Here is a 27,341-nt window from a genome sequence, read left to right as displayed (position 1 = left end):
AGTAGCATAAGATGACCTACTAATTTCGTCTCTTATGTTCTCAGCGGCCAATTTTTCTGATACCCTGAGGGCTTTTCAAAACTCCTCCTAGTATGGAGCTGAGGCCTTTCTCTTGACGATCCATAGAAGGAAGCACTTCTTCTCAATATCCACTCTTCAGCTGGTATCTTTCTCCCCGATGAAGCCCGAGACTCAGATATGACCCGAGAAGAAGGCAACATTGTTATAGAAGCTATACCTAGTGACTATACTCTGTATGTTAGATACATAATTCTCGACACATATGAGTGATCATTTTATTCTTTTCTTTTGTCAAGTATTGCAAACTGCTTGCTCGTCTGCCTAATATAATGACATGAGTGGCTCATTAGTGCTTTAGCTATCCCTGCTAGTCCAGGCCCCAACCACCCACATCCAAGTCTGGGAAACTACTAAGTAGCGACTAGGTATGGATTGTAACACTGCACCGCGTTCTACTTAACGCGTCGTGCTTTGGAACTAATGTTCACTAACCCCTTGGTCTCGCATCACCACTCTACTCCAAAATTCTCACGTACCTCCCTCCCTTCTCACTATATTATACCACCATACGCCTAGTCCACATTGTCTCAATATTTCTATCTAAATCTTTCTCAACTCCGATTGAACTCTTGATAATTAATATCAAGCCAACTGCCCATAATTCGTCCCGCAGGAGCTCTTGTCGCAAGAGTCCCTCCCTCGTATCGAGGGCTCAGCGTGCAGCTTTCTTCCTCCTCCGTTCACAGTCTCCACCTGCGATTCCTCGCCATGTCAGCGCTCAAACGCAAGGCCGGTGCCTCTGCAGGCAATGACTCGAAAAAGACCAAAGCAGACGGCAATATTGCTTCCTTCTTTGCTGCAGCACCCAAGCCTGCCGCTGGCACTGTTTCCGCTTCAGCTTCTGCACCAGCCGCCAGGTTTGACAAGACCAAGTGGGTGGATTCTCTGAAGCCCGAGCAGAAAGAGCTCTTGCAGCTGGAAATCGATACCCTGGATGAAAGCTGGCTGGCACATCTGAAGGACGAGCTTGTTTCCAAGGAATTCCTAGACCTGAAGCGGTTCCTCGACAGGGAGATCACCTCTGGCCGCAAGGTGTTTCCTCCTAGGGATGACATCTACTCATGGTAAGTTTTCTATCCACCATTAGCAACCTCGGACGTGTCTAATCCTTCTGTTTCAGGTCTCGTCACACTCCCTTCAGCAATGTCAAAGTTGTCATCGTTGGCCAAGATCCTTACCACAACGATAACCAAGCTCACGGATTGGCATTCTCCGTTCGTCCTCCGACTCCCGCACCGCCCTCTCTCAAGAACATGTACATTGCTCTCAAGAAGGACTACCCCACATTCGAGCCACCGGCAAACCGCGGAGGCCTCCTCACTCCCTGGGCAGAACGTGGTGTCCTCATGTTGAACACCTGCCTCACAGTCCGAGCTCACGAGGCCAACTCTCACTCCAACAGAGGCTGGGAAAGGCTTACGCAAAAGGTCATCGATATCATTGCACAGAAGAGGACAAGAGGCGTGGTGTTCATGGCTTGGGGAACACCAGCTGGCAAGCGAGTGCAAAAGATTGACCGTGTCAAGCATCTCGTGCTGCAGAGTGTCCACCCTAGTCCTCTCAGCGCATCCCGTGGTTTCTTCGACTGCAACCATTTCAAAAAGGCCAATGACTGGCTCGTATCTCGATATGGACCCGATGGAGAGGTTGACTGGGCTCTGGGACCTGGCACATCTACCAAGGCCCCTATCAAAGAGTCTGATGCCAACGAGGCCAAGGTGGCCGAGAAGAAGGCCGAGGCCATTGAGAAGTCCAAGCCCGAGGCTGTCAAGAAAGTTGAGGAAAACAAAGAGAACGATGTCGACTTCGACGAGGATGAGGAGGAGGCCTTGGAAGAGGCCCTCAGGTTAGCCGAGGAAGAGGAGAAAGAGAAGAAAAAGTAAGGATATGCGTAGTATGGCATGTTTTAGGGTTTTAATACTGGCGTGTACGTATTATGACGGCGTTCAGCACTGTGTGTAGGATAAGGGAACTGGGTATGAAAGTACAAGGTACGAAACGATATGGGTATAGCTTTTCTAGTCAGAGTTCGCGAGAAGATCAGCGTTTATGCTATTCATGACGATAAACCTACCAAGTTCCGTAACAGTTTTGTAGCGATTACCTTATTACTTACCTGGGGAATCTACAGAGTATGTGCATGGATCATGGTATAGCTAGTCTCAGCGAACAAAAAAAAAATATGTGTGAAATTGAGACGACACATAGACAAAAGCCCATCAACACACGTACTTCAAGGATATCGATAATATGTGGCGCCTCAACAAAATCACTGTGGAAGAAATGTAGAATTGGTCATACGAATGTATTCGCATGGCAGGATTAAGTCAATTGAATGCCTGTCGAAGATCAAGAATATTATGTTTACATCGATCGTTGAAAATGATTGCCCGAAGCAGATATAGGTAGAAAGAGGAATGTCGGAAAAGTTGGGCATGAATAAACATATAATTAATTACAGGATCGGATGGCCCCTGAAAGGATACAATCAGTTTTCTTAACCTCACTCCTATTCTCCTGCAACTGTCAAGATTCGCACTGCCTTTTCTCTTGCTGCAACCTCTAGTGGTATCATATATCAAGCAAAGGAAAAGAAAAAGAAGAAAATGGGATATCAAACAACACAAGAGGAAATGAAGAAACAAATCAGCGTCGGCTGGTGTTAGGCGTGTGCAGGGTTTGCGAAATATGTCTCGTAGATGTGTCACGTCGTCGCAAGGATTCGTTCGCCAGTGAATCAATCGAGGCCATGCTATACCTCAGGAAAGACCTGGGCCATTTAGTAACGAGGACCTGGGGCCTGAGGTCCATTTGAGCCCTCCATATTGTTCGTCAACTCGGCTACACGGGCCTTGATACGGGCGACACGAGATTCGATGGCTGGAGTATATGTTAGTCTTTCTGTTTTTATCAAATGATTTGTGGTGACTTACTCTCTTCTCCGCTTGTATCATCATCACCGTCTCCAGTCCTGTTGCTGTGACTATAACCTGGTCGCAGTTGCTCATCAGGGCGTCCGGCAGCTCTCTCAGCAGCGTTCTTTCGGATCTGGGCCCATCGATCTTGAACACCCGGGCCTGCACTGTGACTCAACTTCTCCTCAGCCTGAGATGGACCTCCAATCTGAGGAGAGTGACGAGGTGATCGTGGAATAGGGGGAGGTGTGGCATCGTTCTCATCGTCAGAGTCAGGTGCAAAGGCTGGCTGGTCTTGGAGGGGACCCTGGTTGAAATGAGGGACTGAGTTGTGAGCGGGGGAATCCTTAGCACCAACGGGAATTTGTGACTGGTCCATGATGGGTTCAACAATCTCAGGGTTCTTCTGGGGCGTATCAACACGTTGGACAGGCTCCTCCATAGGTGTTACAAACTCAGCGGCGGGTGTAGGGGTGGGAAGGTCAGCCTCATCAGGCTGGGGTACAGGAACACGCTGGATAGGAGCCACCGGTTCAGGTGTGTCTGCCGGTGTAGGGGACTGCTGAGCCGGTTCTGGTGTCGCTTGGTTTTGGCGAAGGAAGGCGTGAACATTGGCAGCAGCATCATCAGGCACCTTGGAGCTTCTGTTCTTACGGAAGAGCTTACGGAAACCACGGTTGTCCTTATCTGCCTTTTGGAGTTTCTTCTTCTTCTTGTTCTCGGGGCTTGATGGAGTGGGCGAGACCATGCCTTCACGAGAAACGTCTTGGACAGGTTCATCGTCTTTAGGAGGTGGTACAGGGCTAAGAGGGCTGACAGGCTGTGCCGGTTCAGGTGCAGACTCCTGCACAGGCTCCGAGATGTGTTCACGGGCAGGCTCTTGGGCAGGGACTGGGATTGGCGCCTGTACAGGTTCTGGTACAGCTTGTTCTGGTCGGGCTTCAACGGGCTGCTCCGGCTGAGGCACTGGTTTCCTAACCATTTCGCTGGAAGCATGGGAGAAGGTAGGGGAAGTGATAGGCGACACCACGTCCTTGACGGGCACTTGAGGGGGCTGTTCCTGGCTAACATCGTCGATCATACTCCGGGAGGAAATTGGCGACATCATGTTTCCACGACCAGCATTGTTGTTGGCCATGTAGAAGTCCTTAATCGTTCCTTTGTCGTATTTGGACACCCACTTCAATGCCGACGAAGCCTCGCCGATGATGGTGGGCTGAAGGGTCATAACACTGTTAGTCTTTTCCGCCATCAGCTCAGCATCCGATCGGCCGCGGCGCTGGTACAATGGTTGAGAGGCCAATTTCCTTTCCTGTTGCTCTTGAGCACGTAGCTGAGCGGCCTTGGCTTGGATTCGTGCATGGGTGTCGGGGCCAATGCTAGCTTTGCTGGCGCCCTGGCCGACATTGTCAACTGATTTGTTGGCTGTTGACTTTCGTCGGTTGAGTCCCTTTCCACGCTTAGTCCAGCTGAAGAATCCCTTCTTCTCTGCAATGTAGGCACCCTCCTGGGGCTCTGGTGCAGCACCGGCCACCATTTCCTCCATCACCAGCCAACGGCCAGTGCTGATCTTGGTTTCAATGACAGCGCATCGACCAAAAGCCGACTTGCGCTCCGCGGTCTCTTCAGGTGCAAGACTAGCCATCCAAACCCACCAGAACGAATCGTCGAGCGAGAGTGTTGCGATGCTTGCAAGCTCACCGGGCTCGAGAGAGTGGTCGTGCTCGAGTCGGGGTCGATGGGACTGCGAACTGTGTTGTCTTTGTGTTTCAAGGGGAGGCAGAACTTTGTCAGGGGGCAGAAGCAAGTTTTGCCTGGCACCCTGGTTCTCATCTACAAAACCCGAAGAAAGGAAATCAGCCCACGATGGTGTTGTCGGTCGGTCCAGTCCATTGCCTGAGGCGGGTGTTCTTCGCAGAGCTGGCGGCTGTCGCTTGTAGGCCAAGGCGCTATCGTCGTCATCGTCGTCCTCATCCAGGGTAGAAGAAAAGCCGATATCCTCAAATCTTGACCAGGATGCATCGCGCAAGCTCGTCGAGTGCTTGGAACTTGACGCCTGTGACTGATTGGCACCGGAAATGGCCTTAAGAACACGGCGACATTCGTCGGTCAAAGCCTGCACGGGGTCATCAAACTCGGAGAACTCTCTCAGTGCGCGGTCTTCGTCACGATATTGGAAGTGGTTGGCTCTTCGTAGGAGAGCAAAGGGGGTCGGGGATACAGTGTCGACGATCATGACGACCTTGTATGTCGTTGTCATCATAAGTGTGGGTCGCTGGGGAGGATACTCGGTTTCTTGGAGGAGCTTCTGGAGGGATCGAGGTAGCATAGTGATACCAGTGACGTTCTGTTCGGGCGAAAGCGATCTTAAGAAAGCGAAGAACATATGACTTGTCGCATCGGCAGCACTGGTTCTTGGTTAGCAATTGCCAGTATAGGTAGCAACATTGGGACATATTTACCGAAGCCAGGCTTCGTATCCTCCCTCGAATCCTTTTTTGGTATCTTTTTGCTCAAATGTCCACCATGCAGCCATTCGCGAAAGCTTTCGACCACCAAGACCGTTGGACTTCCCGTGCGCTGCGACGGCCGCTAGGAGATCGAAGAAGTCGAAGATAATGCGTTGACGTGCACCGTTTTCGACACTAATGGGGATAAAGGTCTTGAAGGAGTCTCGGGCCATGTTGGAGTCTGGAACAAGTCAGCGCACATCGAACTTGTGATTGCAGTTGTAAATGGACACATACCAAATTCTCCAACCTTGAAAAGTTCATATGCATCCCATCCAACAATACCTCCCTGGAGGCGACTCCAGCACCATTTTGCTACACCGGAAACCACCTATCTCGGAGTCAGTAGCTGCGAAAGCCTCCACATACAAGTTACTGACCATGGGCTCCGTCATGCGCAGCTCCTGGGACAATTGTTCCCCTCGCAAGCTGGCATGTGACTCGAAGAAATGTCGAATAAATGAGCGCACCGCACTAGGGTCGGAGGTCGGGCGGTATGGCAGCAAGAGGAATGGGTGGTCGAGGCCTATAGTAGGACATGGTAATCAGCATACCGTGTACACGAGAATACAGACTGGACAGTGTATGTGACAAATGGCATACCTCGTGCTTTGAGCTCCTCCGTACAACATCGGATCAGCTCGTGAACCTCTTCAGGCTCAACGTATGTGCGTGTCCAAGCATCTGTCCATTGTGGTTTTGTTGGTTGTTGCTCAAGATCGTTTGCGCCTTTCTTCTTGGATTTGCCATCTTTGCCTTTGAGGCGAGAAAAAAGACCTGCCATAATGGGTGATGGCTAGAAAAAGAGTATTGGAAATCGAGAGGGTCAAAAGTTATCGTAGCGAAATATCATGTACGGTGAGTAGTAGGAAAGGCAACGTCGAGTCGATTCGGTATCTTAAATAGGGGGGCAGTAAAACGGTTTAGAAGGTGACTGGGCAGGTGTCGTTTGAATAATTTCCCAACTGGGTCTGCAAACAACGAGATTTCCTTTTGTTGGAAATTGGCTGATTGAGAGAGAAGAAAGATCTAAAGTCCCTGATTGAAAAAACCCATCAGCATAAGAATGATGACGCCGTTGTTTGTTGGAAATGCTGCATGCAAGACAATGCGAGACGTGTAAGTCGGGAAGGTGGGCATCGGGCAGTTTTGATGCGCACCTGCGGCAGGTGAGCCAGTTAGTTGGGCGATTGGACTCGGCCTATAGGCGTACACATGAAATTGGCACAGTCACTATCGGTCAGGTACCAGGACTGGAACTCTTTCCCCCTCAGTAGATATTGGGTTGGTGGTGAACTCGGGAAAGCTATCTCAAACTTACTATGTATCGAAATAAGACAGGTCAAAGAGCCTGAGAAGAGAAGAGGGCGATAACAAAGGGGAGGGGCTCGAAAACCGGGGGGTTCAAAAGAGACGAGATGAAAATAGAATGTAGAAAAAAAAGGTAGAATAGAATCATAGAAAGAGGAAAAAACGTAGGTGAGTGGGAGAGTGAGTCTCCATATGAGAGAAGACAAGCAATGAGAGGGTGACAGTGGGAATGGAGGACACGCTTTCAGGGGCGACGGGGATGCGCGACCAGGTTCATCGTTCGTCCAGTATTGGGTGCGGTACGTATCAGCTAAAATAAAATAAAAAAAGAAGAAAAGCACTAACTAATGTGCACCTAAGATTGGGAATTGGGCTTCTTTCTAGCTGGGCCAGGCTGGGTCAGGCCTGGGGCGGAGTGATAATTACATTATGTGCCCAGGCCAGAGCATGAAGCGACATGGGCCAAGAAGAGAAGATTTAGGAGAGGGGGATGTGCGTAGCAGGTGAGATAAGATAGGTAGTAGTAGACAAAGTAACCATGGATGAGACATGTGTAGATTCCCTCAGTAGATCATGTTCGCTTGGCTCGTTATCCAAGTCAAGTCTTCGACTCCAACGCCTGTGTTGTCACACAGCAATGCTGTACGACACGATGGCTTCAGGGACAACACGGCACAAGCGTCTATACTCTGTTTGTACTCTGTAACTGTGCTTGCCTGCCATGCATGAGGCTGAGAATCATGATGCACAACTCCACACAAGTCACAGGTGCACAGATGAGCGAGACCTTAGTAGTCAAAGGGTCCCCCAAGCAGAAATGATGAGAGTCACAGAAAGAAACACACCAGAGATGACCATTGGATCAGCTGGCACTAGCAGACGGGATTGAGCCGTTGCACAGGGTCATGGCTTTATTAGACAAGTGGAGCTTAACGTTCCTTAAAGTTCTGGTTTTTAATTACATTTCAGCAGACGGGCTGGCCGTGTGATTAATTATTGGATGGCCTCACAGGTACCGACAACGAGTGATGCTGCTCTCAATTTGTTCTGCAGAGTTGATCAATGGCTTGCAGGACTCTCAGATACGAGTTGCATTCATACCCAGTAGTTATGCAGACAATAATTAGACGACAATCTCTGAGCAAGGTTAAGTTTACGGAAATGAGATTCAACCCAGTGGAGGTGAACTAAGCTTCATCCACCAGGACCCAACTCGGGACGACAAACAGGGGTAATTACCGCCAAAGCCCCTCCAAGTGCATCATCTTGGCGCCGTGGTTGGACGCCAAATTATGATGGGTGTTTTAGCTCACCATCATGATCTCAAGTCCTCAAGACATCGGCCCCAATACTGCACACTACAGTTCAAACATCCACTCAGCCATCGGATGGGCTTAACGCCAATGTTTCGCAATTTATGTGCCTAGATCTACAGCACCGTAATCAAGACCCCAAGGCTTGTCAAAAGCAAAACGCTAAAGCCACAGTTGTCCAGTAGGTCGATCCCCTGTCAATATCACATTGTCTATTGAGCAGCCTACAGCCTACCAACAACATGCTCCACGTCACGAGCGGCGATTCCTATCCATTCAGCCCTTCATACCCCCGCCTTCAGCCGATTGAGTTGCTTTTTTTGCGCTTCAACTCGTGGTTGAGCTGATCATGTTCATCTGGGCTACCTCACGTCTCCCAAGAACCCTCCGCTTAAACTACACACGCAGACACGCCAGATCCTAAATGACCAACATGAAACTATCTGGGCCCTGAACTGTCCAAATATAGTTACTCGTCCTGCTCATCCGCGTTGGTTACTGCACTGCTGTCCAATCGCTGTATCCCGTACCGATAGCTCGGGCGTCTTGGGTGTGAGTTGGCATGGACAGCGCATCTTTATCCCACCCTCTCGCAGCAAAGTCCTTGTCTGTCTAAAGCCTCATATGGGTGGTCATCGTCAAATCGAATCTTGCTCAGATATTTCTAGATCAGCCTGATGAGTTGGCAATGGGCTTCAGTTCGAGGTCAATGACGCAAGATGGCGAGGCGAACTGGTAAGATATATACTGACGTTAGTAGACAGAGTTGTCAAGGCGAGGCTATAATACGATTGACTATTCGCTGTCTTGTACCAATTGTAGACTAAAGCGTACGTAAGATCAATCGGGTATTGTGACGATCTTCTAGAACTTCCGAGAAAACGAGGCATGTCGTCTCAGTTATATATCCATACCCTGGTTGATTCAAGTCCCTTTTAACTAATGGGTACACTGCAAAGCATGAGTCTGTGCAGGGGCTGTTTCCGCTACCCGGGATCCTTAACAAGTCGCCTTGCGGTCGACCCTTTAGAGTCCATGTCTCGGGATCTTATCTACCGAATTCCACATCATGATCTTCAGGATACGTGGCGGAGTACTGGAATTGACTCTATCGACGACTACGATTCGAAAGCATAGCTAAAAGCTAGAAGTGGTAGTTATTAGAAGGACGACCATCCTATTTAGCTGGATACAGCCAAATAGCAAGCCTTCTCAATGCAAGCAAAAACTTTGCTGGTAAAACTTTGCTCTATATGAGACAGCCATCAGTATCATGTTGCTTTCGTTGCTTTAATAGCTTGCATGTGACTATCAGACACATCTAATTAAGACGTGCGTCTGGTTGTTCTTAGTTATGATTGTGCCATATCTCTTCAACCAGAGATTGATTAGTATAAACTTAAAACTCGAATAACCAACAGTCTTGAATCAATCTACACAGACCCTACCTGCATAGGTTAGTAGGTAGGTAGCCATGGTCGATACACAATATCGTTAATTTGGACCCTTACAGGTACAACGGCTAGGCGCATACAGTACTGGATGTTGGCCCTGCCCGTTCCTGACTAGAGATTGCTGACTCAGCCAAGTGGGCTTATGAGCGCCTTCCCCTCTTGGGTTAGTCGAAGAGACCCAGATAGCATTACCTCATTCGAGCTTCAACTCAACTGGACAGCTGGTAACTCTACCACTGCTGATTCGCATCTACATACTACTCTGTAGTATAGCCATGCTCTACATCAAAATTGAATTCTTAGGCACATAGCAGCTGCCAAAGATGCGACAATCATTACTTTGGGCACTCTGTTAGTTCACCACCTTGTATCTCTGTGGTACACGCGACAGCTGGCAACTTGGCTTACTGACCTCTTTATTAGTGCTTTGGCAGGCCACCCCGGGGCTCAGTACAAACGTTAAACATTATCACGAAACATATAATGATCAGGATATCCAAGAAGCTGGACAGAATCAACACATTGCTTCCCCCAAGAGTGATGTGGTTGTAGATCAAAGCCAACCTACTGGCCCCCAGCACGGTACGATTGCACTCGCGACTGACGGAAGCGCAAAGACACTGATAATCTATAGGGGCGGAGTTGGTTGATGCTGCGAGAATTGAGCTTTCCAAAGCTCCCCAACCTTTACATCAACGAAAGCGAAGGCCATCGGGTCTCGTAGGAACTGTCTTGCGTTACATTTTGAAGGCCATTCCATCAAGCCCTGCAACGGCTCCATCGCAATCGCAAGAGACCATCGTTGACGGCGCCCTATCCAGAGCAGTTGAACTTCTCGAACAAGCTGCGCAACAAAACAACTCCGATGCTCTCTACCTTCTTGCCGAGATAAATTTCTTTGGTAATTACAGCCATCCAAGAAACCTCGAGGTGGCCTTTAACAACTACCACCAACTTGCCAATGTTTATGGAAATACGACGGCCCAGTACATGCTCGGAGTCTATTACTCTACAGGACTTGGCAATGTGGTAGATCGCGACCAAGCCAAAGCGCTTCTTTACTACACCTTCGCTGCCATTCGTGGCGATGCTCGTGCAGAAATGGCAACAGGATTTAGACACCATGCTGGCATTGGAACAACTAAAAACTGCGAAACAGCAGTGAAATACTACAAGAGTGTTGCAGACAAAGCCATCACTTGGTATCGGTCGGGACCTCCTGGTGGTCGATCTTGGGTTCACCAGTCATGGCGAATCTCTGATAACGACGGAGGCATCTATGGCGAAGGTGCAAGCGCATCTAGCTCTGGCATGAACGCCTACAAACCTAGCCCTGGATCTGATGCCAATGCTGCTATAGATGATGTGATCGAATATTTGGATCTAATGTCGCAAAAGGGCGACTCCAAGGCTTCATATAATCTAGGCCGCATATACTATGATGGCCAGCGTGGCTTGGAACGAGACGTCGACCTTGCCCGCAAATACTTTATCCTGGTAGCATCTCGCTACTGGAGGAAGGACGGACGTCTCCATGAGAACCCCAAAGCCGGCATCGAAAAGATTGCAGGGAAGGCCGCTGGATATCTCGGCCGCATGTTTTTAAGGGGAGATGGCGTTGTCCAGAACTTTGAAAAGGCAAAACTTTGGTTTGATCGCGGCGTTGATCATAACGATGCCCAGTCTCAACATGGTCTTGGTCTGATGATGCTTTACGGCCACGGCATGAAGGAGAATGTGAAGAAAGCTATGGATTTGTTCAAGTCTTCTGCTGATCAGGATTACGCTCCAGCCTTGGTACAGATGGGGCAGCTTTACCTCGACCAAGGCGGCCAAGAAGACGTTAGGATTGCCAACAATTACTTTGAACTTGCCGGACGACACGGCAATATTGAGGCACACTACTACGTTGCAGAGATGATCCACCATGGTGTTGGAAGAGAGAAGCTCTGTGGTGCTTCGTTGACGTATTATAAGAGTGTTGCCGAGAAGGCAGAGCCCCTGGTGTCCTCATGGGGTGATGCCAATGATGCCTTTGAGGCCGGCGATTACGAACTTGCATTCCTCGAGTACCTTCTGGCCGCCGAGCAAGGCTACGAAAAGGCGCAGACTAACGTGGCCTACATGCTGGACTCGGTTCAAAACAAAATCTCGTTGTCGTCGCTGGTTGGAAAGCCTCGAGAGAAAAGCAAGCTCCTCCAAAATCCGACTCTGGCTCTCGTTTACTGGACTCGATCATCAAGGCAGTCCAACGTTGATGCCTTGGTCAAGATGGGCGACTATTACTACCATGGTATTGGTACCGAAGAGGATATTTCAAAGGCTGTCCAGTGTTACACCGGAGCGTCCGATTACTCACAAAGTGCACAGGCACTATTCAACCTCGGATGGATGCACGAGAATGGCATCGGGTTGGTTCAAGATTTCCATCTGGCCAAGAGATATTACGATCACGCTTTGGAGGTGAACGAGGAAGCATACTTACCAGTAACTCTAAGTCTATTGAAGCTTCGTCTCAGAAGTGCTTGGAACACCTTGACACATGGACCTATCCACTCCATCCAGGACGAGCCCAGTAAGTTATCCACATCATATGTATATTGCTCGTATACTGACAACATATGCAGAACCCAAGAAGGACAGGTCATTTTCGGAATGGGTCGCAAACTTCTTGCAGAACGAGGGCCAGGTATTTGACGAGGAATATTACAATGGCGGTGACTTGTACGACGGTGCTATTGGGGACGGACAAGACACGGAAGATGATGGTGTTGTGGAAAGCATTCTGATTATAGGAATCACTTTTTCACTTGTGTTCCTTCTGTGGTGGCGACAGCGGCTTCAACAGGCCCATCAACAAGCAGAAGATGCTCGAAGAAGAGAACAGGGGCTTCCTCCCAACCCACGACCAGATGCCCCAGGTGCTGAGTTCGGATGGGGGGCTGCTGGAGGAATAGTTTTGTAAATATCGAACCTAGCGGGTATTTGTTTATCTCGTTGATAGCATCGGAGCGAAGGCGTCCTTGGATTGATTATAGAAGAATGACTGCAGCGTAAGTACATGGGCCATCTGCTTTGTCCCTGTGCATTTAGTAGTCTTGTATCGGAATGCATTGTCCCTGTCGTGCACGAATCACAAAGTGAAGTCTGTTTTAGAGGGAGAGCCCCGTTTTGTTTTCTCCCATAATCTTTTATTCATCCTTAACGACCAGGAGGCTTAGTGTGGCAGTTTATCGTCGTCCACCAAATAAGGGCCGATGCTGCCATGTAGCAGACATGTAGATATGTTGTTGTGGAATCTGTTAGTAACAGAAACGTTGACCTCTTATGCCTTGATGTACAAAAATAAATAGCCTAAAGAGTATAGTCTAAGTAGCATAAGCTGACCTACTAATTTCATCTCTTATGCTTCTAATGGCCATTTTTTCTGACATCCTGAGGCCTACCTGACAGTTCATACACCAATTTACCAAGAAACTTCCTTCTTTCAAAAGCCAGATAATTCCTACTAGAAAATTGAGATAAATATTTTTTAAAATACTGTTATATTAATTAAGTTAGAAATATCTTTAATTGCAGAACCATATATAATACAGTTATTGTCGTATAGTAGGACTTAGGCTTAAAGTTGCAGTGGGTTGCTTCTATAACTGGATGGTAGGTAGATACGGGCTGGCCTATCAACCGCTCACCCGTATAATAGAAACTATCAATAGGTGACTGCCTCCAGAGTTACTAAGGATTTGCATTAATTGAGACGTTGAATTTATGCTTGCAGTACGAGGCACGATAATTAAATTGTTAAGTTGAGCAGTAATTCCGTTTTAAATTTTCTTGCAATGTCAAGGCTGAATAGGTCAGTCTCCAGCAACGGCCTATAATGACGTTGCACTGAATGTAGAATGTACCTATGTATCTGAACGAATTCCTCAGACACTATCCGCATGGTATGAACTCAATTATATGCTTACCCATCCCACGTTTCAATTCTCCATTCTACAGCATCATCAGAAAATAGTTCATTGCAAAGTTAACATCTAGAAGTAAGCTGTGGCGTCTCTTTTCTCAAGACCCTTCTCCCAACGGAGTAAAGATACACTCGTAACAGACAAAGAGGGTGGTCTGCCTGTCGGCTCAGTGGCTTGTTAGGCTCGTAGCCGCTGGACGTGACACAACCCTGCCACTCCTGGCGTGTGAAACAAGGGTAACGTAACCTGCCGCAGAGATCGTCGCGCAGCATAAAGGCAATCGCCCCCTCCCTCGTCTTTGTGTACTTGGTTTATGCGCTTGCGTGAAGGGGAAACCGAAAGGGACGGGAATTCTATTTATATGTAACGGCTCTTGCATCTGATCTGAACAAAGACCATTTTCCCTAAGAAATTCTTATCACACCTACCTATCCTATTACACTTTCCTTCAGCTCACCTCTTTTTCTGACATTTACTTTCTTTTCCGCTGGGGGCCATTCCTTCTCGCTGACGCTGATATTCACCATTCATCCCTGCATTCGAGAAGTTGTTTACGCACCTCAGGGTACCTTGGCAACTCCACTAAGCAACCCAAATTCACCTACACTTCGTACTCAGGCCATCCATCCTTACAACAACAACATTGGCTCTTGATTTTCGAGATCACGATACCCTCGTCGCCAATATGGCAGCCTTCGTGAAACATGCGCTGGCGCGCAGAGACGAAAATGAGGACAGTTATCAGTGGGATTCTACAAACAGCGACGACAACGATGTCTATTGGTGGTATAGTAGGGTGAGGATTGATCACGCACCCCACGGAAACCTCGGGACTAACTGGACCATAGGAAGGATATATCGTCAAATGGACTATCCTCGCCGTCTTAGTTCTCCTATTCACACTCTGGATCGTTGGAGGATACTGGCATGCGAAGAAGAGGATTCAAAAGGGTTTGCGACCGTTGGCATATCACCGAGTAAGTTCCATATGCTTTGCGCCGTTCTCTCACCGGCCGACTTTCTAACAACCTTGCTAGTGTTTTGTTAGTAGGAGCATGATGGCACAGGTTGATCCCCGATACGCCTATCCACCGAACACATACTACTACGCTCCACCAAATGGTTATCAAGGCCAGCCTGGCGGATATCCCATGCACAACATGCCTCCTCCGCCAGTCTACGACCCGTCGCGGCCGCCCATGTACGATGAAGCCCCCAACGGCGCCAAGATTGATCCGTCGCAAGGGCAGCAGAGACGTGAGGATGGACCTGCAGACTATTATGCGCCTCCTGCTGGGCCTCCGCCTCCGCGATGAGCAAAGTCAATAGTGTCGGATTGAAAAGGACTGAGTAGGTAGACAAGGGAACATGCATGCGTAGGAGGTCAATTACTGGATTCAATCACTTATGGCAGTTGTTGAGCGACTGGTGGAAAACAAAACATCAAATTGAAACTCTTATCAAGGTAAGTTATCTTAGCATAGAAATACAAGACATTGCATGAGTCTGGCATTCGCTCAAGTGTGCCAATTCTGCTTGCTAAATCGACAATGACCAAACTCCAATCGCCTTGGGTATATACTTATGTTCTGTTGTATCCGTTCGCTATTCGTCTAGTCCAAATCCATTGCGTCTGGATCGTCTATGCCTGTCATCATATCATTACTCACGGCGTTGTATTGTATCGCTGGAGCCTCTGCCTTTCCCCCCTCTCTTTCTAAACGTTGTTGCTCCCTCGTACGTTGTCTCGATTCGATAATAGCCTTGCGCACACTATCCTTATCCTCGGGAACCGTTATCGACTTGGGATCGCTATATAGAACAACCTGCATTCCAGCCAGCTCACCATCGCTGTTGGCTAACACGGATGGGGGGATGCGGTTTGCGCGTAAGTGCTTTTCGATGTCGGGGAGGAAGACAAGCTTGCCGGGATCGTCTGTTTCACTATCGGAAGAGAGTTCGTCGTCGATGTTGTAAATGTATACTTTGTGTTTCGAATCATCTAATTGCATTGTTTCGTTGGGGGCTAGTAGATCCGTGGGGACATTGGGAGCATGAGGCACAGATGTAGGAACAGGAGGCACTGAAGCTGTCGGTTCCTCGACGGGGACATATAGCTTGTTACCGCCCTTCTCTGTAAGTACGACATGTATCAGTAGTTGGTCTAGAGAATGACCATTGTTAGATTGAAAATGCTTACCAAGGTTGAGCAGACTCAAACGTTTGGAAAGTCGTTCATTATCCTGAGTATCCGCCTTTCTTTTTCGCCGTAATCGTTTCGACTTATCGACGCTCTCGGCAACCGTCGCAACAGCCGGGACGGAGGATGAGGGGGATTGTAGCATGATTGCGACCCAGTATAGTGGTCAATTCCACAGTTCTAAGTCTGGAAAGGTGAACTTTCAATCCTTCAACACCTGTCAAACGTCGAATCAACGGCTCGAGAGGGACGCAGGCGACACGGTCACGCGTAGTCAGGATGAACTTTGTCAGAATTGACTTTGTGTAACGTGTTCCTTTTCGTTGGAGATTGATAGGTATAGGTACAGGCTCAAGACGCTGTGCTTCGTTGCGATTCCATGCGATGTGGGCGTGTATCAATCGTGGGAGTCCAGTCAGCTTGACTGCTACTAGGGGTGGGAATTGGAGATTCAGTGGTTGCGATAGCGGCTACGGGTGTTGGAGTCGGCGCTGTCTGCCCCGGAGCGTGAGGTCCAGTTGCTTTAGCAGGCCGAGTATGGGGAAGGGCGAGCGCGGGCCTTATGTATCCGCGCCGGCCTTGACTCATTCTTGTAGAACTTTCTACTACTCTCGCCCGCCTCCGCCTCCGCCTACGGTTGCGTCTACGCCACTCCAACTCCAATTCAACCCCCAGCGACATCAACTTCTCCTCCACAATCTTCAACCAGAAACCCCCACCACCACTACAATTCCTCCTCTACGACCGACAACGATTACTGCCCCGGCGCGGAACTTCCTCAGGACTGCGACTAACAAGAGGTTTCCTTTTTTTGTCCTACGTCGCTCTTATTCCAGCGCGACCATGGCTGAGTCGGAGCTCAAGTGGCCCGCTGCTCGGGTGCGAAAGACCTTTTTCGAGTACTTTGAACAGAGGGGCCACACGATAGGTATGCGAACAATGCGATAGTGCGGGCACCACGGTCTGCCATATCGAGAGAAGCCGGAATTGTGTTTAATCTCTTGTAGAGACTCTGAATAACACTGCAATCTACTTTGATTTTACTCTTATCTGACTCACAACTTGCTAACAAGAGTTCTCTTTGCAGTCCCATCTTCATCAGTCGTCCCTCACAATGACCCCACCCTGCTCTTCACCAACGCGGGCATGAACCAGTTCAAGCCCATCTTCCTCGGCACCGTTGGCAAGACCGATCCCATGGCCAGTCTCAAGGCAGCTGTCGATTCACAGAAATGTATACGAGCAGGCGGCAAGCACAATGATCTCGACGATGTTGGCAAGGATAGCTATCACCACACATTCTTCGAGATGTTGGGTAACTGGTCTTTCGGCGACTACTTCAAGAAGGAGGCTATTTCATATTCTTGGGAGCTCCTCACCAAGGTCTACGGTCTGGACCCTTCTCGTCTTTATGTCACATACTTCGAGGGTGATGAGAAGTTGAAACTGGAGCCTGATCTGGAGGCCAAGGAGCTCTGGATCTCGGTTGGTGTCCCCGAGGACCACATCCTTCCTGGAAACATGAAGGATAACTTCTGGGAGATGGGTGACCAAGGCCCTTGCGGACCTTGCAGTGAGATCCACTACGACAAGGTTGGTGGTCGAAACGCTTCAAGCCTCGTTAATATGGATGACCCCATGGTTGTCGAGGTTTGGAACAACGTTTTCATGCAGTATGACCGCCAAAAGGATGGCAGTCTCAAGTCTCTTCCCGCAAAGCACATCGACACTGGTATGGGTTACGAACGACTCGTTTCCGCTCTCCAGGACACTGTCTCCAACTACGCTACCGATTGCTTCACTCCTCTTTTCCAGAAGATTCAGGAGGTCACCGGTGCCCGACCCTACACAGACAAGTACGGCAAAGATGATGCTGATGGCGTTGACACTGCCTACCGTGTAGTCGCTGATCACATTCGAACCCTGTCTTTCTCCATCGCCGACGGTGCTGTTCCCAACAACGATGGCCGAGGTTACGTTATTCGACGTGTGTTGAGACGAGGTGTTCGATATGCCCGAAAGTACTTCAACGCCGATATCGGTGCTTTCTTCTCTAAGATCCTGCCTGCTCTCGTTGACCAGATGGGAGAGCAATTCCCTGAGCTCGTCAAAAAGCAGCAAGATATTAAGGAAATCCTTGACGAGGAGGAAGTTGCCTTTGCCAAGACTCTGGATCGTGGTGAGGCTCAATTTGAGAAATACGCTGCTGAGGCCACTAAGAACGGCGCCAAGAAGCTCCAGGGTGATGTTGTTTGGCGACTTTACGATACTTTTGGTTTCCCTGTTGATCTTACTCGCCTGATGGCCGAGGAGCGCAACCTCGAGATTGATGACGAGGAGGTCAAGGCCGCCCAAGACAAGGCCCGTGAGGCCAGCAAGGCAGTCAAGGAGTCGGTTCAGACTTTTGCCAAGCTCAATGTTCACCAAATCTCCGAGCTTGAAAAGGACCTTAAGGTTGAGCGAACCAATGACGACGCCAAGTTTCTTCTAGGTGACAGCAATGCGCAAGTTCAGCTTATTTACGACGGCACATCCTTCCTTAAATCAACCAAGGACGTCTCTGAGAAGACTGCTCTTGGTCTCCTGATCGACAAGACCAACTTCTACGCCGAGTCAGGTGGTCAGGTCGCCGATACTGGACGCATTGTAATTGACGATGTCGCCGAGTTCAAGGTGCTTGATGTCCAGAACTATGGTGGATACATCCTCCACAACGGATACATCGAGTACGGTACCTTGTCTTCTGGAGACAAGGTCATCTGCGAGTACGATGAGCTGCGCCGATCGCCCATTCGCAACAACCACAGCGGAACCCACATCCTTAACCACTCCCTGCGAGAGGTTCTCGGCGATGAGGTCAACCAGAAGGGTTCTCTGGTCGACAGCGACAAGCTCCGTTTTGATTTCTCTCACAAGACTGGTGTCAAGATTGAGGAACTGAAGAAGATCGAAGAGATGTCCAACGAGTACATTCGTCGCGGCCAGAAGATCTACTCCAAGGAGGTCGACCTGGAGAAGGCTCGCCAGATTGAAGGATGCCGTGCTGTCTTTGGCGAGACCTACCCTGACCCTGTCCGTGTTGTCTCTATTGGCAAGGATATCGATGAGATGCTCGCTGATCCCAAGAAGCCTGAGTGGCGCCAGTACAGCGTTGAGTTCTGTGGTGGTACTCATGTCGAGCAGACTGGTTTGATTAAGGATCTTATCCTTATTGAGGAGAGTGGTATTGCCAAGGGTATTCGTCGTATCATCGCCTACACTGGCGAGGCTGCGCACCAAGTTCAGCGTGAAGCTGATGAGTTCTCCAAGAAGATCGATGCTCTGGATCAACTGCCTTTGGGCCCCGAGAAGGAGACCCAGATGAAGGCCGTCAGTGTGGAGCTGAGCCAGTTGACCATCTCAACCTTGACAAAGGACGACTTCAACAAGCGCTACCAGAAAATCAACGCGGCTGTCACCGCCGAGCAGAAGAAGCGCCAGAAGGCTGAGTCCAAGACTGCGCTTGACACTGTCAAGAAGCACTTTGATACCAACAAGGATGCCAAGTGGTTTGTTGGTCGCCTGCCCGTTGGCGCCACCTCCAAGGCTCTGATGGAAGTGGTCAAGCACTACCAGGGCAAGGATAAGGAGAAGACTGTCTATGTCTTTGGTGGCAGCAAGGAGGAGGGCGCCGTTGCTCACGGTGTCTACGTCGGAACTGTAAGTCTTCCTGAACATGGTACATGAATATTTGACTAACTGTTTCCTAGCATCTTGCGTCCCAAGGTGTGACTGCCGAACAATGGGCTGCTTCTGTGTCCGAGGTCATTGGTGGCCGCTCCGGTGGCAAGGAGCCTACACGACAAGGCCAGGGTACCAAGCCTGAGAACCTCGACGAGGGTGTTGAGACCGCGACCAAGTGGCTCGATGAGAAGCTGAAGCTGTAAAATAAAGAATAAGAAATGTGTTTTTAATCTACTCAATGGGACATATGAGTATGTCAGCCACTCTCTCAGGGACGAAGCTGTTGATACCCTTTTTCAATCACACAGGAGTAATTATCGGTGGGTGTCGGGTCAGACAAAACGGAATGATATAGAGCGGTTTTAGTAGGCATAGCTATTTGCCATTGCCATGAGAAAGGACAGTCCGTCTGAAAGGAACTGCCATTGAGAGTCACGAATGTTTTCCATGTGAGGGTATATGCTGTATCTTTATACAGTTAAAATATCTGGGACGTATGTTTGACGTCGTCCTTTTTCTTTTGTACATGAATAATTTTACACGGTTACGAGAACACTGGCATTGCGGTAGTTGGATATCAAGGGATTCTCTCCGCTTCGAGTCTCTGTATCCTCGACGTATGCCCACTTACGCATGAAATCGCCATGCGACATAACACGGGTAAGCTTGCCCGTGATGGCACGGTAGATGGCTTCCGTGGTTTGGAAGTCTGTAGGGAACAGGATATCAAAGTAGCCTTGGTGAACCTGAAGATTGTTAACACCTGAATCTAGTAGCTTGCAGGGAGAGGACTTACTAAAGGTGTTGTGACGGGCACCATCCTTCTGTGGTACCTTGTCTGAACAACAGGCGCATTCATTCCCTTGACAGCTTGAGGTAGCCAGTCAAAGTCAGACGTCACAAGACGGTGGCCTGGGAAGTATTTTTCGAGAACATCGAAAAACTGCATAAGCCGAGTGGGGATGAACTCGGGATCGGAAAGGTTGGCGGCAAAGGGCATCTTGCTGGAGATGTAGCGCAGAACCGCATTGCTGGGGTACGGCTTGGGATAGTTTCCTGCCGTTGCGGCGTGACGAACTCGGAAGTATCGTGCTGCGAGAGGATCTAGCTCGTGGGAGTAGAATTCGTAAAAGTCACCATCGCCGTCGATCAGCACGTGGCCCTGCAGGGGTTGCTCGGTGGTGATGTCGTAGCGAATGCCGTCGTGGGAGAAGTTGTCAAAGACTTCCATGGCGAGGAAGAAGCACGGCGAAGGGACGTACTGATCCCAGTCGAAAATGGAGCGGTTGATAATCTCGACCTTGTCTGCGTGGCCCCGAGAGGCAGCCGTAGCCAAAAGATGCCTGTTCTGGAGCGCGGCGAGGGTAGATGAGATCTCGATGATGTTGAACTTGGTACGAGCATACACCTGGGGGTCGACTTCGCGGATGTAGTCGAGGATGTTGAGCATGAGGGTTCCGCGACCGGCACCCATCTCGTAGATTAGAAGATCGTGGTAAGGGTATGTGGTGAGGCGGTAGTTGGAGACGAGGTAGCGGGCGATGGCTTCGCCGTAGTAAGGACGGAATAGCTCGGTGGGGGTATGCCACAGCTGGCGTGTTGGGTTCTCGCCCTCGCGGTCGTCGAGTATGTCCTCAAATTCGGTGTATCGACGACCCAGCTCGGATTGGAACTCGATCTCGTCGCGCATCGAGTTGAAGTCAAAGGGCTCGCCAGGACTAAAGATGACGGCTTGTTTGGAGAAGTAGCCGTAAGAGGGGTTATAAAGACTGTCTATAGCTATGGTTAGTATCTATCCTGGTGCCGAAAGAAAGCTCTTGAGTAAGAGTAGCTTGCCGTCAATAAAGTCTCTTAGCAGCATCTTGACCTTGCGCGGCCGTTCTGTTCGTTCTTTGAGCTCCGCCGCAGAGATGTAAGGGTACTCTGCGAACTCTGCAGATCGATCCTGAGGCAAGATCTTGGTCCTTTGCTGCCATCGACTCTCGTTCGTCTTCATTCCACGATCACTAGAGGGCCGTCCCGCAACGTAGAAGCGGCGCTGGCTGTGGCCGACGATGGCGGTGGTTCGGAGGCCATTGCGGAGGTGGGGAAGGTTCCTAATGCCCTTGCAGCCCGGAGGTCGATGGTGAAAGAGCTGTCGAAAAAGTTGGGCCACGATTGGGGAATCCATGTTGATTTCTTCCTTAGGATATCGTAAACATGATTGTTATCTTTGGTGATTCGATTTTGGTGATTGAGATGGTTTACATTGGATGAGGTGGGTCTTTGATTATCGGGTGTTCCTCGGGTTGGGCAAGAAAGCGTTGATAAATCACCAGTGATTGATGTGGACATTTTGATGTATGTAAGTGGCCGCTTGAAGCATAAGAGATGAAATTAGTAGGTCAGCTTGTGCCACTCAGAGTAGGCTTCATAGACTACATATTTTTATACATTAGGACTCAGCAAGGCAATATCATGTCGGTAGTAGATAGTCAAGCACTTTAATATTAAATTCTATTTTACTTGGAAGTAGAGTTGGCATTCTCTATCTTCTTGCTTTATTTAACCCGTGCTTCCAAAGCCGCCAGCACCTCGAACACTCTCCTCAAGCTCCTGGACCTCAACAACCTCGGGTGTGTAGATGCGCTCGAGGATGAGTTGGGCAATGCGGTCACCCTCCTTGATCTGAAAGTCGGAGTCGTTGTGGTTGAAGAGAAGGACCTTGACCTGGCCACGGTAATCGGCATCAATGACACCAGCACCTGTGTCGATGAAGTGCTTGGAGGCGAGACCTGATCGGGGAGCGATACGACCATCTGTAGTGCAACCATACTGTTAGACCGCCTTTCTCTTTTTTGTTTTGTTTAGGATTAGAACTGCAATTTCGCTACTTACAGGTTCCAGCAGGAACAGCCATGCTGATGTCAGTATCGACCAAAGCCTTCCCGCGAGCTGGGATGGTTGTGTCGTGAGCAGAGTAGATATCGTAGCCAGCAGCGAATTCGCTGCCGCGAGTAGGAAGACGGCCCTTCTCGGAGAGCTTCTTGATCTGGAGTGCTGGGGGAGCTTCCATTGTGGTGGTGGTCTTGGCTCGTTTGGCGGGGGGCGACGAAATGGTAGAGTTATCAGGAGCGAGAGTTTCAGAAGTCATTGTTAAGGATTAAGAAGAGAATGTAGGAAGAAGGATTGTATAGAGAATACAGAGAGATAGGTATTAATATAGAGCTCCACATTAAAGTCAATGTTGTCTTTGGAGTTGTACGAACCACTAAGACCACTCTAGGTAGCTGTTGATAACTGCCCCACATGGCATGACGCACACACCAGGGTTCAAATTCGACCTGTTCATCATACAGCCAAGACAAATCTTCAAGGTTTCACTTTCAACCTATCTTACTACCAATGATGCAGGTTCTCTGATTCTTCAGCAGAACCCCAATTAATTTTGGAATTGGGTAAAAATTCTAAATTTCGCCCTTTGAAAAATGGCGCTCAGCGACCATCCCAAAGCTTACGGCTCTGCTGCTGTCGCCTTTGCTTTCACAACCGGTATCCTTGTCACTCTGGGCTTCAAGGACTTTTATCCAGATCTTGAGCGGAGGTTCCAGCGCAAGAGGCGCGCAAATACCGGCGGCGGGAGAAGATCTAGCGTCTTCTGGGGTGACCCCGTGGAACTCGAGGACCATGAATCTCTACCTTCGTCGCCAACTTTCTACGATGGCGCACGGAATGGCTTGGCTGATGGGATAGAAGCCACCATCGGAAACACTCCTCTTATCAAAATACAATCTTTATCTGAAGCTACAGGCCGGACTATCATGGCAAAGGCTGAGTTCCTTAACGGTGCTGGAAACTCCCCCAAGGATCGTGTGGCGCTTAACATGATTCGTGAGGCAGAAGCTCAAGGTCTTCTCACACCACACAAGGGCGATACTATCTATGAAGGAACAGTTGGAAGTACAGGTATCTCTCTGGCAACTCTTGCGCGCGCCATGGGCTACAGGGCTCATATCTGCATGCCCAGCGACATGGCTCTTGAGAAATCTGACCTACTACTTCATCTCGGCGCAACGGTCGAGCGAGTTACGCCTGCGCCTATTACCAGCCCCGATCACTTTGTCAACCTTGCGCGAAGAAGGGCGGAGGAACACGCTAGCAAGGCCAATGATGGCAGCAAGGGATTCTTTGCGAATCAGTTCGAGTCCGAAGCTAACTGGAAAGCGCACTTCAACACCACGGGCCCTGAGATTTGGGGACAGACGAACGGTGAACTGGATGCTTTTGTCGCGGGTGCAGGCACGGGAGGAACAGTATCAGGCGTGGCAAAGTATCTCAAAGAAGAAAAGGATAAGTCAGATATCAAAGTGGTACTCGCCGATCCTCAGGGCAGCGGTCTCTACAACAAGGTTCGCCATGGTGTCATGTACTCGTCGACAGAGCGCGAAGGCACTCGTCGCAGACAGCAGGTTGACACCATGGTCGAGGGTATTGGCATCACACGCTTAACCGAGAACTTTGAAGCAGGCCGTGAACTCATCGACGATGCTGTGCGGGTGACAGATGAGCAAGCCTGCCGTATGGCTCGCTGGCTAGTTGAGCACGACGGTATCTTTGTTGGCAGCAGCAGTTCCGTCAACTGTGTCGCCGCCGTCGAAACAGCTATGAGACTGCCCAGGGGAAGCCGTGTCGTAACAATTCTTTGCGACTCTGGAACAAGACATCTTAGCAAGTTCTGGAAGCATATCAAGGAGATGGGAATTGAGGGCGAGGAGGAGGCGACTAATCTGTTTACCGAGCTAGGCATACCCAGCCACAAGGCATGATCGGCGAGAAAGAAAAGAAAAGAAAAGAAAAGAATGAACGAACTGTCCTCAGGGTATCAGAAAATTGGCCGCTGAGAACATAAGAGACGAAATTAGTAGGTCATCTTATGCTACTAAAACTATAGCCTTTAGGCTATTTATTTTTATACCCTAATCTGTATCACGTACGTGTTGGAAAACCTAAGTTGTCGTGAGAGGAGCCTTTCTGGGTATATTTAAATGCTTAATATTAGGTATTAGGAGGGTAGTATTGTTATTATAGGACAGTCATTTCTTGTGGAACCCCCTGGGAGGTCAACTTTTCTGCTACCTGTCCCCCATCTCTTTAAGAGAACTTCCATCGGTTTCCGCAAGCCATGCACTCGCAGAAAGTAGTCATCGGTTCGTCAGCAGCTCGGGTTTGCGCTTGTGTATAGCTGACCTGCTTCTTCTTGCATTTGCCGCATTCCAGGCTCTCACTGATACTCTTCTGTTCCTGGGGCACCTGGGCCATCTTCATGTTCTCCTTCTCCAGCTCAAGCTCCTTCTTGCGTTGCTCCTCGCTCTTGAGCTCGTCGTCGGACATGACGACAAACTTTTCCGGAGAGATCTCCCCAGACAAGACGCTCTTTCCGAGTTCCTTGTTGGACTTGTTCTTGAGGTTGGTGAAAAGTGATCGAATCTTCTTCTTGTAGTCGGCTGTCTCGCCCTTGAACTTAACAAAGGCGGCATTTTCGACGGTGATGGCTTTGTTAACGACCTCGTTCTCGGATGCCGTTGATCGGTACGCCAGGCCGTTGTAGATAAGACCAATGCATGAGTTTCGGACGGCCGAGTCGGTTCGCTTGACGTTGACATTGTCGGTTTCGTACTTGCGCTTCTCAATATCGCCCTTGTACTTAGCTCCGGAGTTTCCAGAGGACGAAGGAGGAGGCGCGGGAGACGATGCGGGAGCGGATGCGGGAGCTGGGGCTGGCGATCCTGAGCCCACTTTTGACTTTTGGAGTTTCGAGCTCTTCTCTTGCTCGACAAGCTTCTTCCACTTGCTCACAAGTTCGGCGGCCGCGCGTGCGATCTCCTTGTTCGGATTTGAACGAAGTTTGCCGACAAAGACACCAGCTCTTGTTGCCTGTAAGTGCGAAATCACAGTATTAGTAGACATTCCGGATTGAATCGAGAGAACGAGATCGGTAGGATATGACACATGTCGTCAACGTCGCGATAGAAAGCCAATGCGCACAATGCGATCATGCATTTTGCGCAAAGCTGGCAACATGTCTATATACTCAGAGCGCCTGTGTATCCTGCGTTCTGTCTCTTCCCTGGCGTTTATTTGACGTACCCTTAGCATCTCTTCAGTGGGAGACGCATCCTTCTTAAGTGTCTCGAGCAGCTTGATGGCGTTCTCTGCAGGCTCATTCGCAGCAACGCATTTAGTGAGCGCCTTGACGCGCTGACCGAGTTCACGTTCGGTCATGGGCGGCATTTTTGCGATTTTGCTTATTAGGTCTGCACAGGCGCGGGCGAGACAGAAAAAGAGTAACAAAGACAAATAATAACTTAGAAGAGGGTTCAATGAGGGTGACAAATTGTTGCTTTCTGGGGAGGCACGTGAGTTGCGTGTTTGCCTACCTGCCTACTAAGGTTTTCTGCCGGAGTTTAACCTACGCCGAGAACCCTCAGGATCAGAAAAATCGACCGCTGGGAGCATAAAAGACAAAATTATTAGGGCAGCTTAGGTCACTTAGACTATGCTTCTTAGACTACTTATTTTTATGGCCGAAGACTTAGAAAGCCAACTTTTCTTCTACCCACTAGAGAGCTTACATAATAGGGAAACGGCGCCCCTCGGATGACGTCCGCGCCGTCATGGCCATGATAAGCAAGCCCGAGCTATCTCCATCGTCATCATAACTTCATATCATGGGTGTTGTCCTCGGGATGATATCAAGGAAGGAATGGTTGTCTCTACCAAGCACTCTATTCATCGTGACCCATGATCAAAACGGTAGAAAATACATCGATTCTTATTTATTACTACATATTCCCATTGATATGCAGGGGCTATTACAACTTATACCTACTAAGGTAGTCTGGACATATTCAATCAGGTGGCTTGCATAAAAAACCGATACTGATTTAGTGGTTAACATAAATGTTAGATCACTCTTAGTGTTTATGTTGCCTAAGAGTGGTCTAATAATTTCATCTGGATTGCTTCAAGTCCCTATTTTTTGCTACCCGCCTGTCAATATTCCTCTGATAATCCCGTTCCCCAGAAGAAGTCTCCAATTCTAAAAACTTATATAATAGCAAGTCATCCAGGAAGGATACCCTTAACAGTACAGTATCAGTAGTTTAATAATAAAAAAAATAGACTTCCAAGTAAGGCTATAAGGCTACCTTATTAATTATAAAACTCTATATTAGAATAAAGCTATAAATTTTTAATAATAGCCTACACTTTCTTTATCTAATATAATAATAGAGTAATAGAGATAAGTATATAAATAAGCAAAAGAGTAAGTTATTTTACCCCTAATATATAGTATATTAAGTTAACCTAGTTTATAGTTAAGATACTTACTTTCTATTATAACCTCTAATTTAATAATTAAACCGCTATAGCTTATACCTATAAGGATACTAAATATCCTATTAAAAATATTATTACTGCCTTAAATAAGCAGTTAGCTTCCCTTTAGTAACTATTTAACTTTACTAATATAATAATTAAATTAAAAGGGGTTATATTAAGTATAACCCTATCTATAAAGTATAATATTACTTTAGTTATATTTAGCTATATAATCTTATATCTCCTTAACTTAAGCTACTAAAGGTAGCTTTTATAGAAAAAGGAGTATCTATAAGATCTTTTTTATAAGTTATACTATAATTATAACTGTAAATAAAAAAAGGACCTAAACTGCTTTTAGTATATATAAATAGAAAAAAGGTTTTATACTAATTTAAGCCGCTATAAGGAATAATTAATAGAGTTAAGGCTAATTATTATTATAGTTAAGACCTTTAAGTCCTATATATAAAGGATATACTATAAAGAAATAATATATATATA

General features: G+C 48.5%; 10 protein-coding genes across 10 annotated transcripts, besides 3 other annotated features; 5 read left to right on the top strand and 5 right to left on the bottom strand.

Moving 5' to 3' along the window:
* Positions 1-789: 789 nt before the first annotated feature.
* FPSE_10765 (uncharacterized protein) lies at positions 790-1,964 on the top strand (the record flags this gene model as incomplete). Its single annotated transcript, XM_009263882.1, has 2 exons — positions 790-1,145; positions 1,202-1,964. The coding sequence occupies 2 exons, from the start codon at positions 790-792 to the stop codon at positions 1,962-1,964; spliced, it is 1,119 nt and encodes a 372-aa protein (XP_009262157.1).
* An 896-nt stretch (positions 1,965-2,860) lies between these two features.
* On the bottom strand, positions 2,861-6,290 carry FPSE_10764 (uncharacterized protein; the record flags this gene model as incomplete). The annotated part of the gene is made up of 6 exons (XM_009263881.1): positions 2,861-2,961; positions 3,015-5,404; positions 5,459-5,687; positions 5,744-5,837; positions 5,887-6,032; positions 6,110-6,290. 6 exons carry the CDS (start codon positions 6,288-6,290, stop codon positions 2,861-2,863), a joined length of 3,141 nt encoding a protein of 1,046 aa, XP_009262156.1.
* Positions 6,291-9,907: 3,617 nt separating this feature from the next.
* On the top strand, positions 9,908-12,549 carry FPSE_10763 (uncharacterized protein; the record flags this gene model as incomplete). Its single annotated transcript, XM_009263880.1, has 4 exons — positions 9,908-9,935; positions 10,008-10,166; positions 10,219-12,159; positions 12,212-12,549. The coding sequence occupies 4 exons, from the start codon at positions 9,908-9,910 to the stop codon at positions 12,547-12,549; spliced, it is 2,466 nt and encodes an 821-aa protein (XP_009262155.1).
* Positions 12,550-13,105: 556 nt separating this feature from the next.
* Positions 13,106-13,140: a repeat region.
* Positions 13,141-14,237: 1,097 nt separating this feature from the next.
* FPSE_10762 (uncharacterized protein) lies at positions 14,238-14,868 on the top strand (the record flags this gene model as incomplete). Its single annotated transcript, XM_009263879.1, has 3 exons — positions 14,238-14,348; positions 14,401-14,529; positions 14,590-14,868. 3 exons carry the CDS (start codon positions 14,238-14,240, stop codon positions 14,866-14,868), a joined length of 519 nt encoding a protein of 172 aa, XP_009262154.1.
* A 297-nt stretch (positions 14,869-15,165) lies between these two features.
* On the bottom strand, positions 15,166-15,897 carry FPSE_10761 (uncharacterized protein; the record flags this gene model as incomplete). Its single annotated transcript, XM_009263878.1, has 2 exons — positions 15,166-15,686; positions 15,753-15,897. 2 exons carry the CDS (start codon positions 15,895-15,897, stop codon positions 15,166-15,168), a joined length of 666 nt encoding a protein of 221 aa, XP_009262153.1.
* A 698-nt stretch (positions 15,898-16,595) lies between these two features.
* FPSE_10760 (uncharacterized protein) lies at positions 16,596-19,678 on the top strand (the record flags this gene model as incomplete). Its single annotated transcript, XM_009263877.1, has 3 exons — positions 16,596-16,680; positions 16,840-19,451; positions 19,502-19,678. 3 exons carry the CDS (start codon positions 16,596-16,598, stop codon positions 19,676-19,678), a joined length of 2,874 nt encoding a protein of 957 aa, XP_009262152.1.
* Positions 19,679-19,743: 65 nt separating this feature from the next.
* FPSE_10759 (uncharacterized protein) lies at positions 19,744-21,645 on the bottom strand (the record flags this gene model as incomplete). Its single annotated transcript, XM_009263876.1, has 4 exons — positions 19,744-19,937; positions 20,107-20,221; positions 20,272-21,267; positions 21,343-21,645. The coding sequence occupies 4 exons, from the start codon at positions 21,643-21,645 to the stop codon at positions 19,744-19,746; spliced, it is 1,608 nt and encodes a 535-aa protein (XP_009262151.1).
* A 374-nt stretch (positions 21,646-22,019) lies between these two features.
* On the bottom strand, positions 22,020-22,608 carry FPSE_10758 (uncharacterized protein; the record flags this gene model as incomplete). The annotated part of the gene is made up of 2 exons (XM_009263875.1): positions 22,020-22,273; positions 22,353-22,608. 2 exons carry the CDS (start codon positions 22,606-22,608, stop codon positions 22,020-22,022), a joined length of 510 nt encoding a protein of 169 aa, XP_009262150.1.
* Positions 22,609-22,942: 334 nt separating this feature from the next.
* Positions 22,943-24,280, top strand: FPSE_10757 (uncharacterized protein; the record flags this gene model as incomplete). Its single annotated transcript, XM_009263874.1, has 1 exon — positions 22,943-24,280. The coding sequence occupies one exon, from the start codon at positions 22,943-22,945 to the stop codon at positions 24,278-24,280; it is 1,338 nt and encodes a 445-aa protein (XP_009262149.1).
* Positions 24,281-24,288: 8 nt separating this feature from the next.
* Positions 24,289-24,314: a microsatellite.
* Positions 24,315-24,605: 291 nt separating this feature from the next.
* Positions 24,606-25,745, bottom strand: FPSE_10756 (uncharacterized protein; the record flags this gene model as incomplete). Its single annotated transcript, XM_009263873.1, has 2 exons — positions 24,606-25,388; positions 25,602-25,745. 2 exons carry the CDS (start codon positions 25,743-25,745, stop codon positions 24,606-24,608), a joined length of 927 nt encoding a protein of 308 aa, XP_009262148.1.
* A 1,223-nt stretch (positions 25,746-26,968) lies between these two features.
* Positions 26,969-27,003: a repeat region.
* Positions 27,004-27,341: the final 338 nt, after the last annotated feature.

The sequence above is a fragment of the Fusarium pseudograminearum genome, chromosome 1, assembly GCF_000303195.2.
Source record: "Fusarium pseudograminearum CS3096 chromosome 1, whole genome shotgun sequence".
NCBI lineage: Eukaryota > Fungi > Ascomycota > Sordariomycetes > Hypocreales > Nectriaceae > Fusarium > Fusarium pseudograminearum.
Note: the sequence above shows the minus strand (reverse complement) of the source record. Positions and strands in the feature narration are given on the sequence as shown.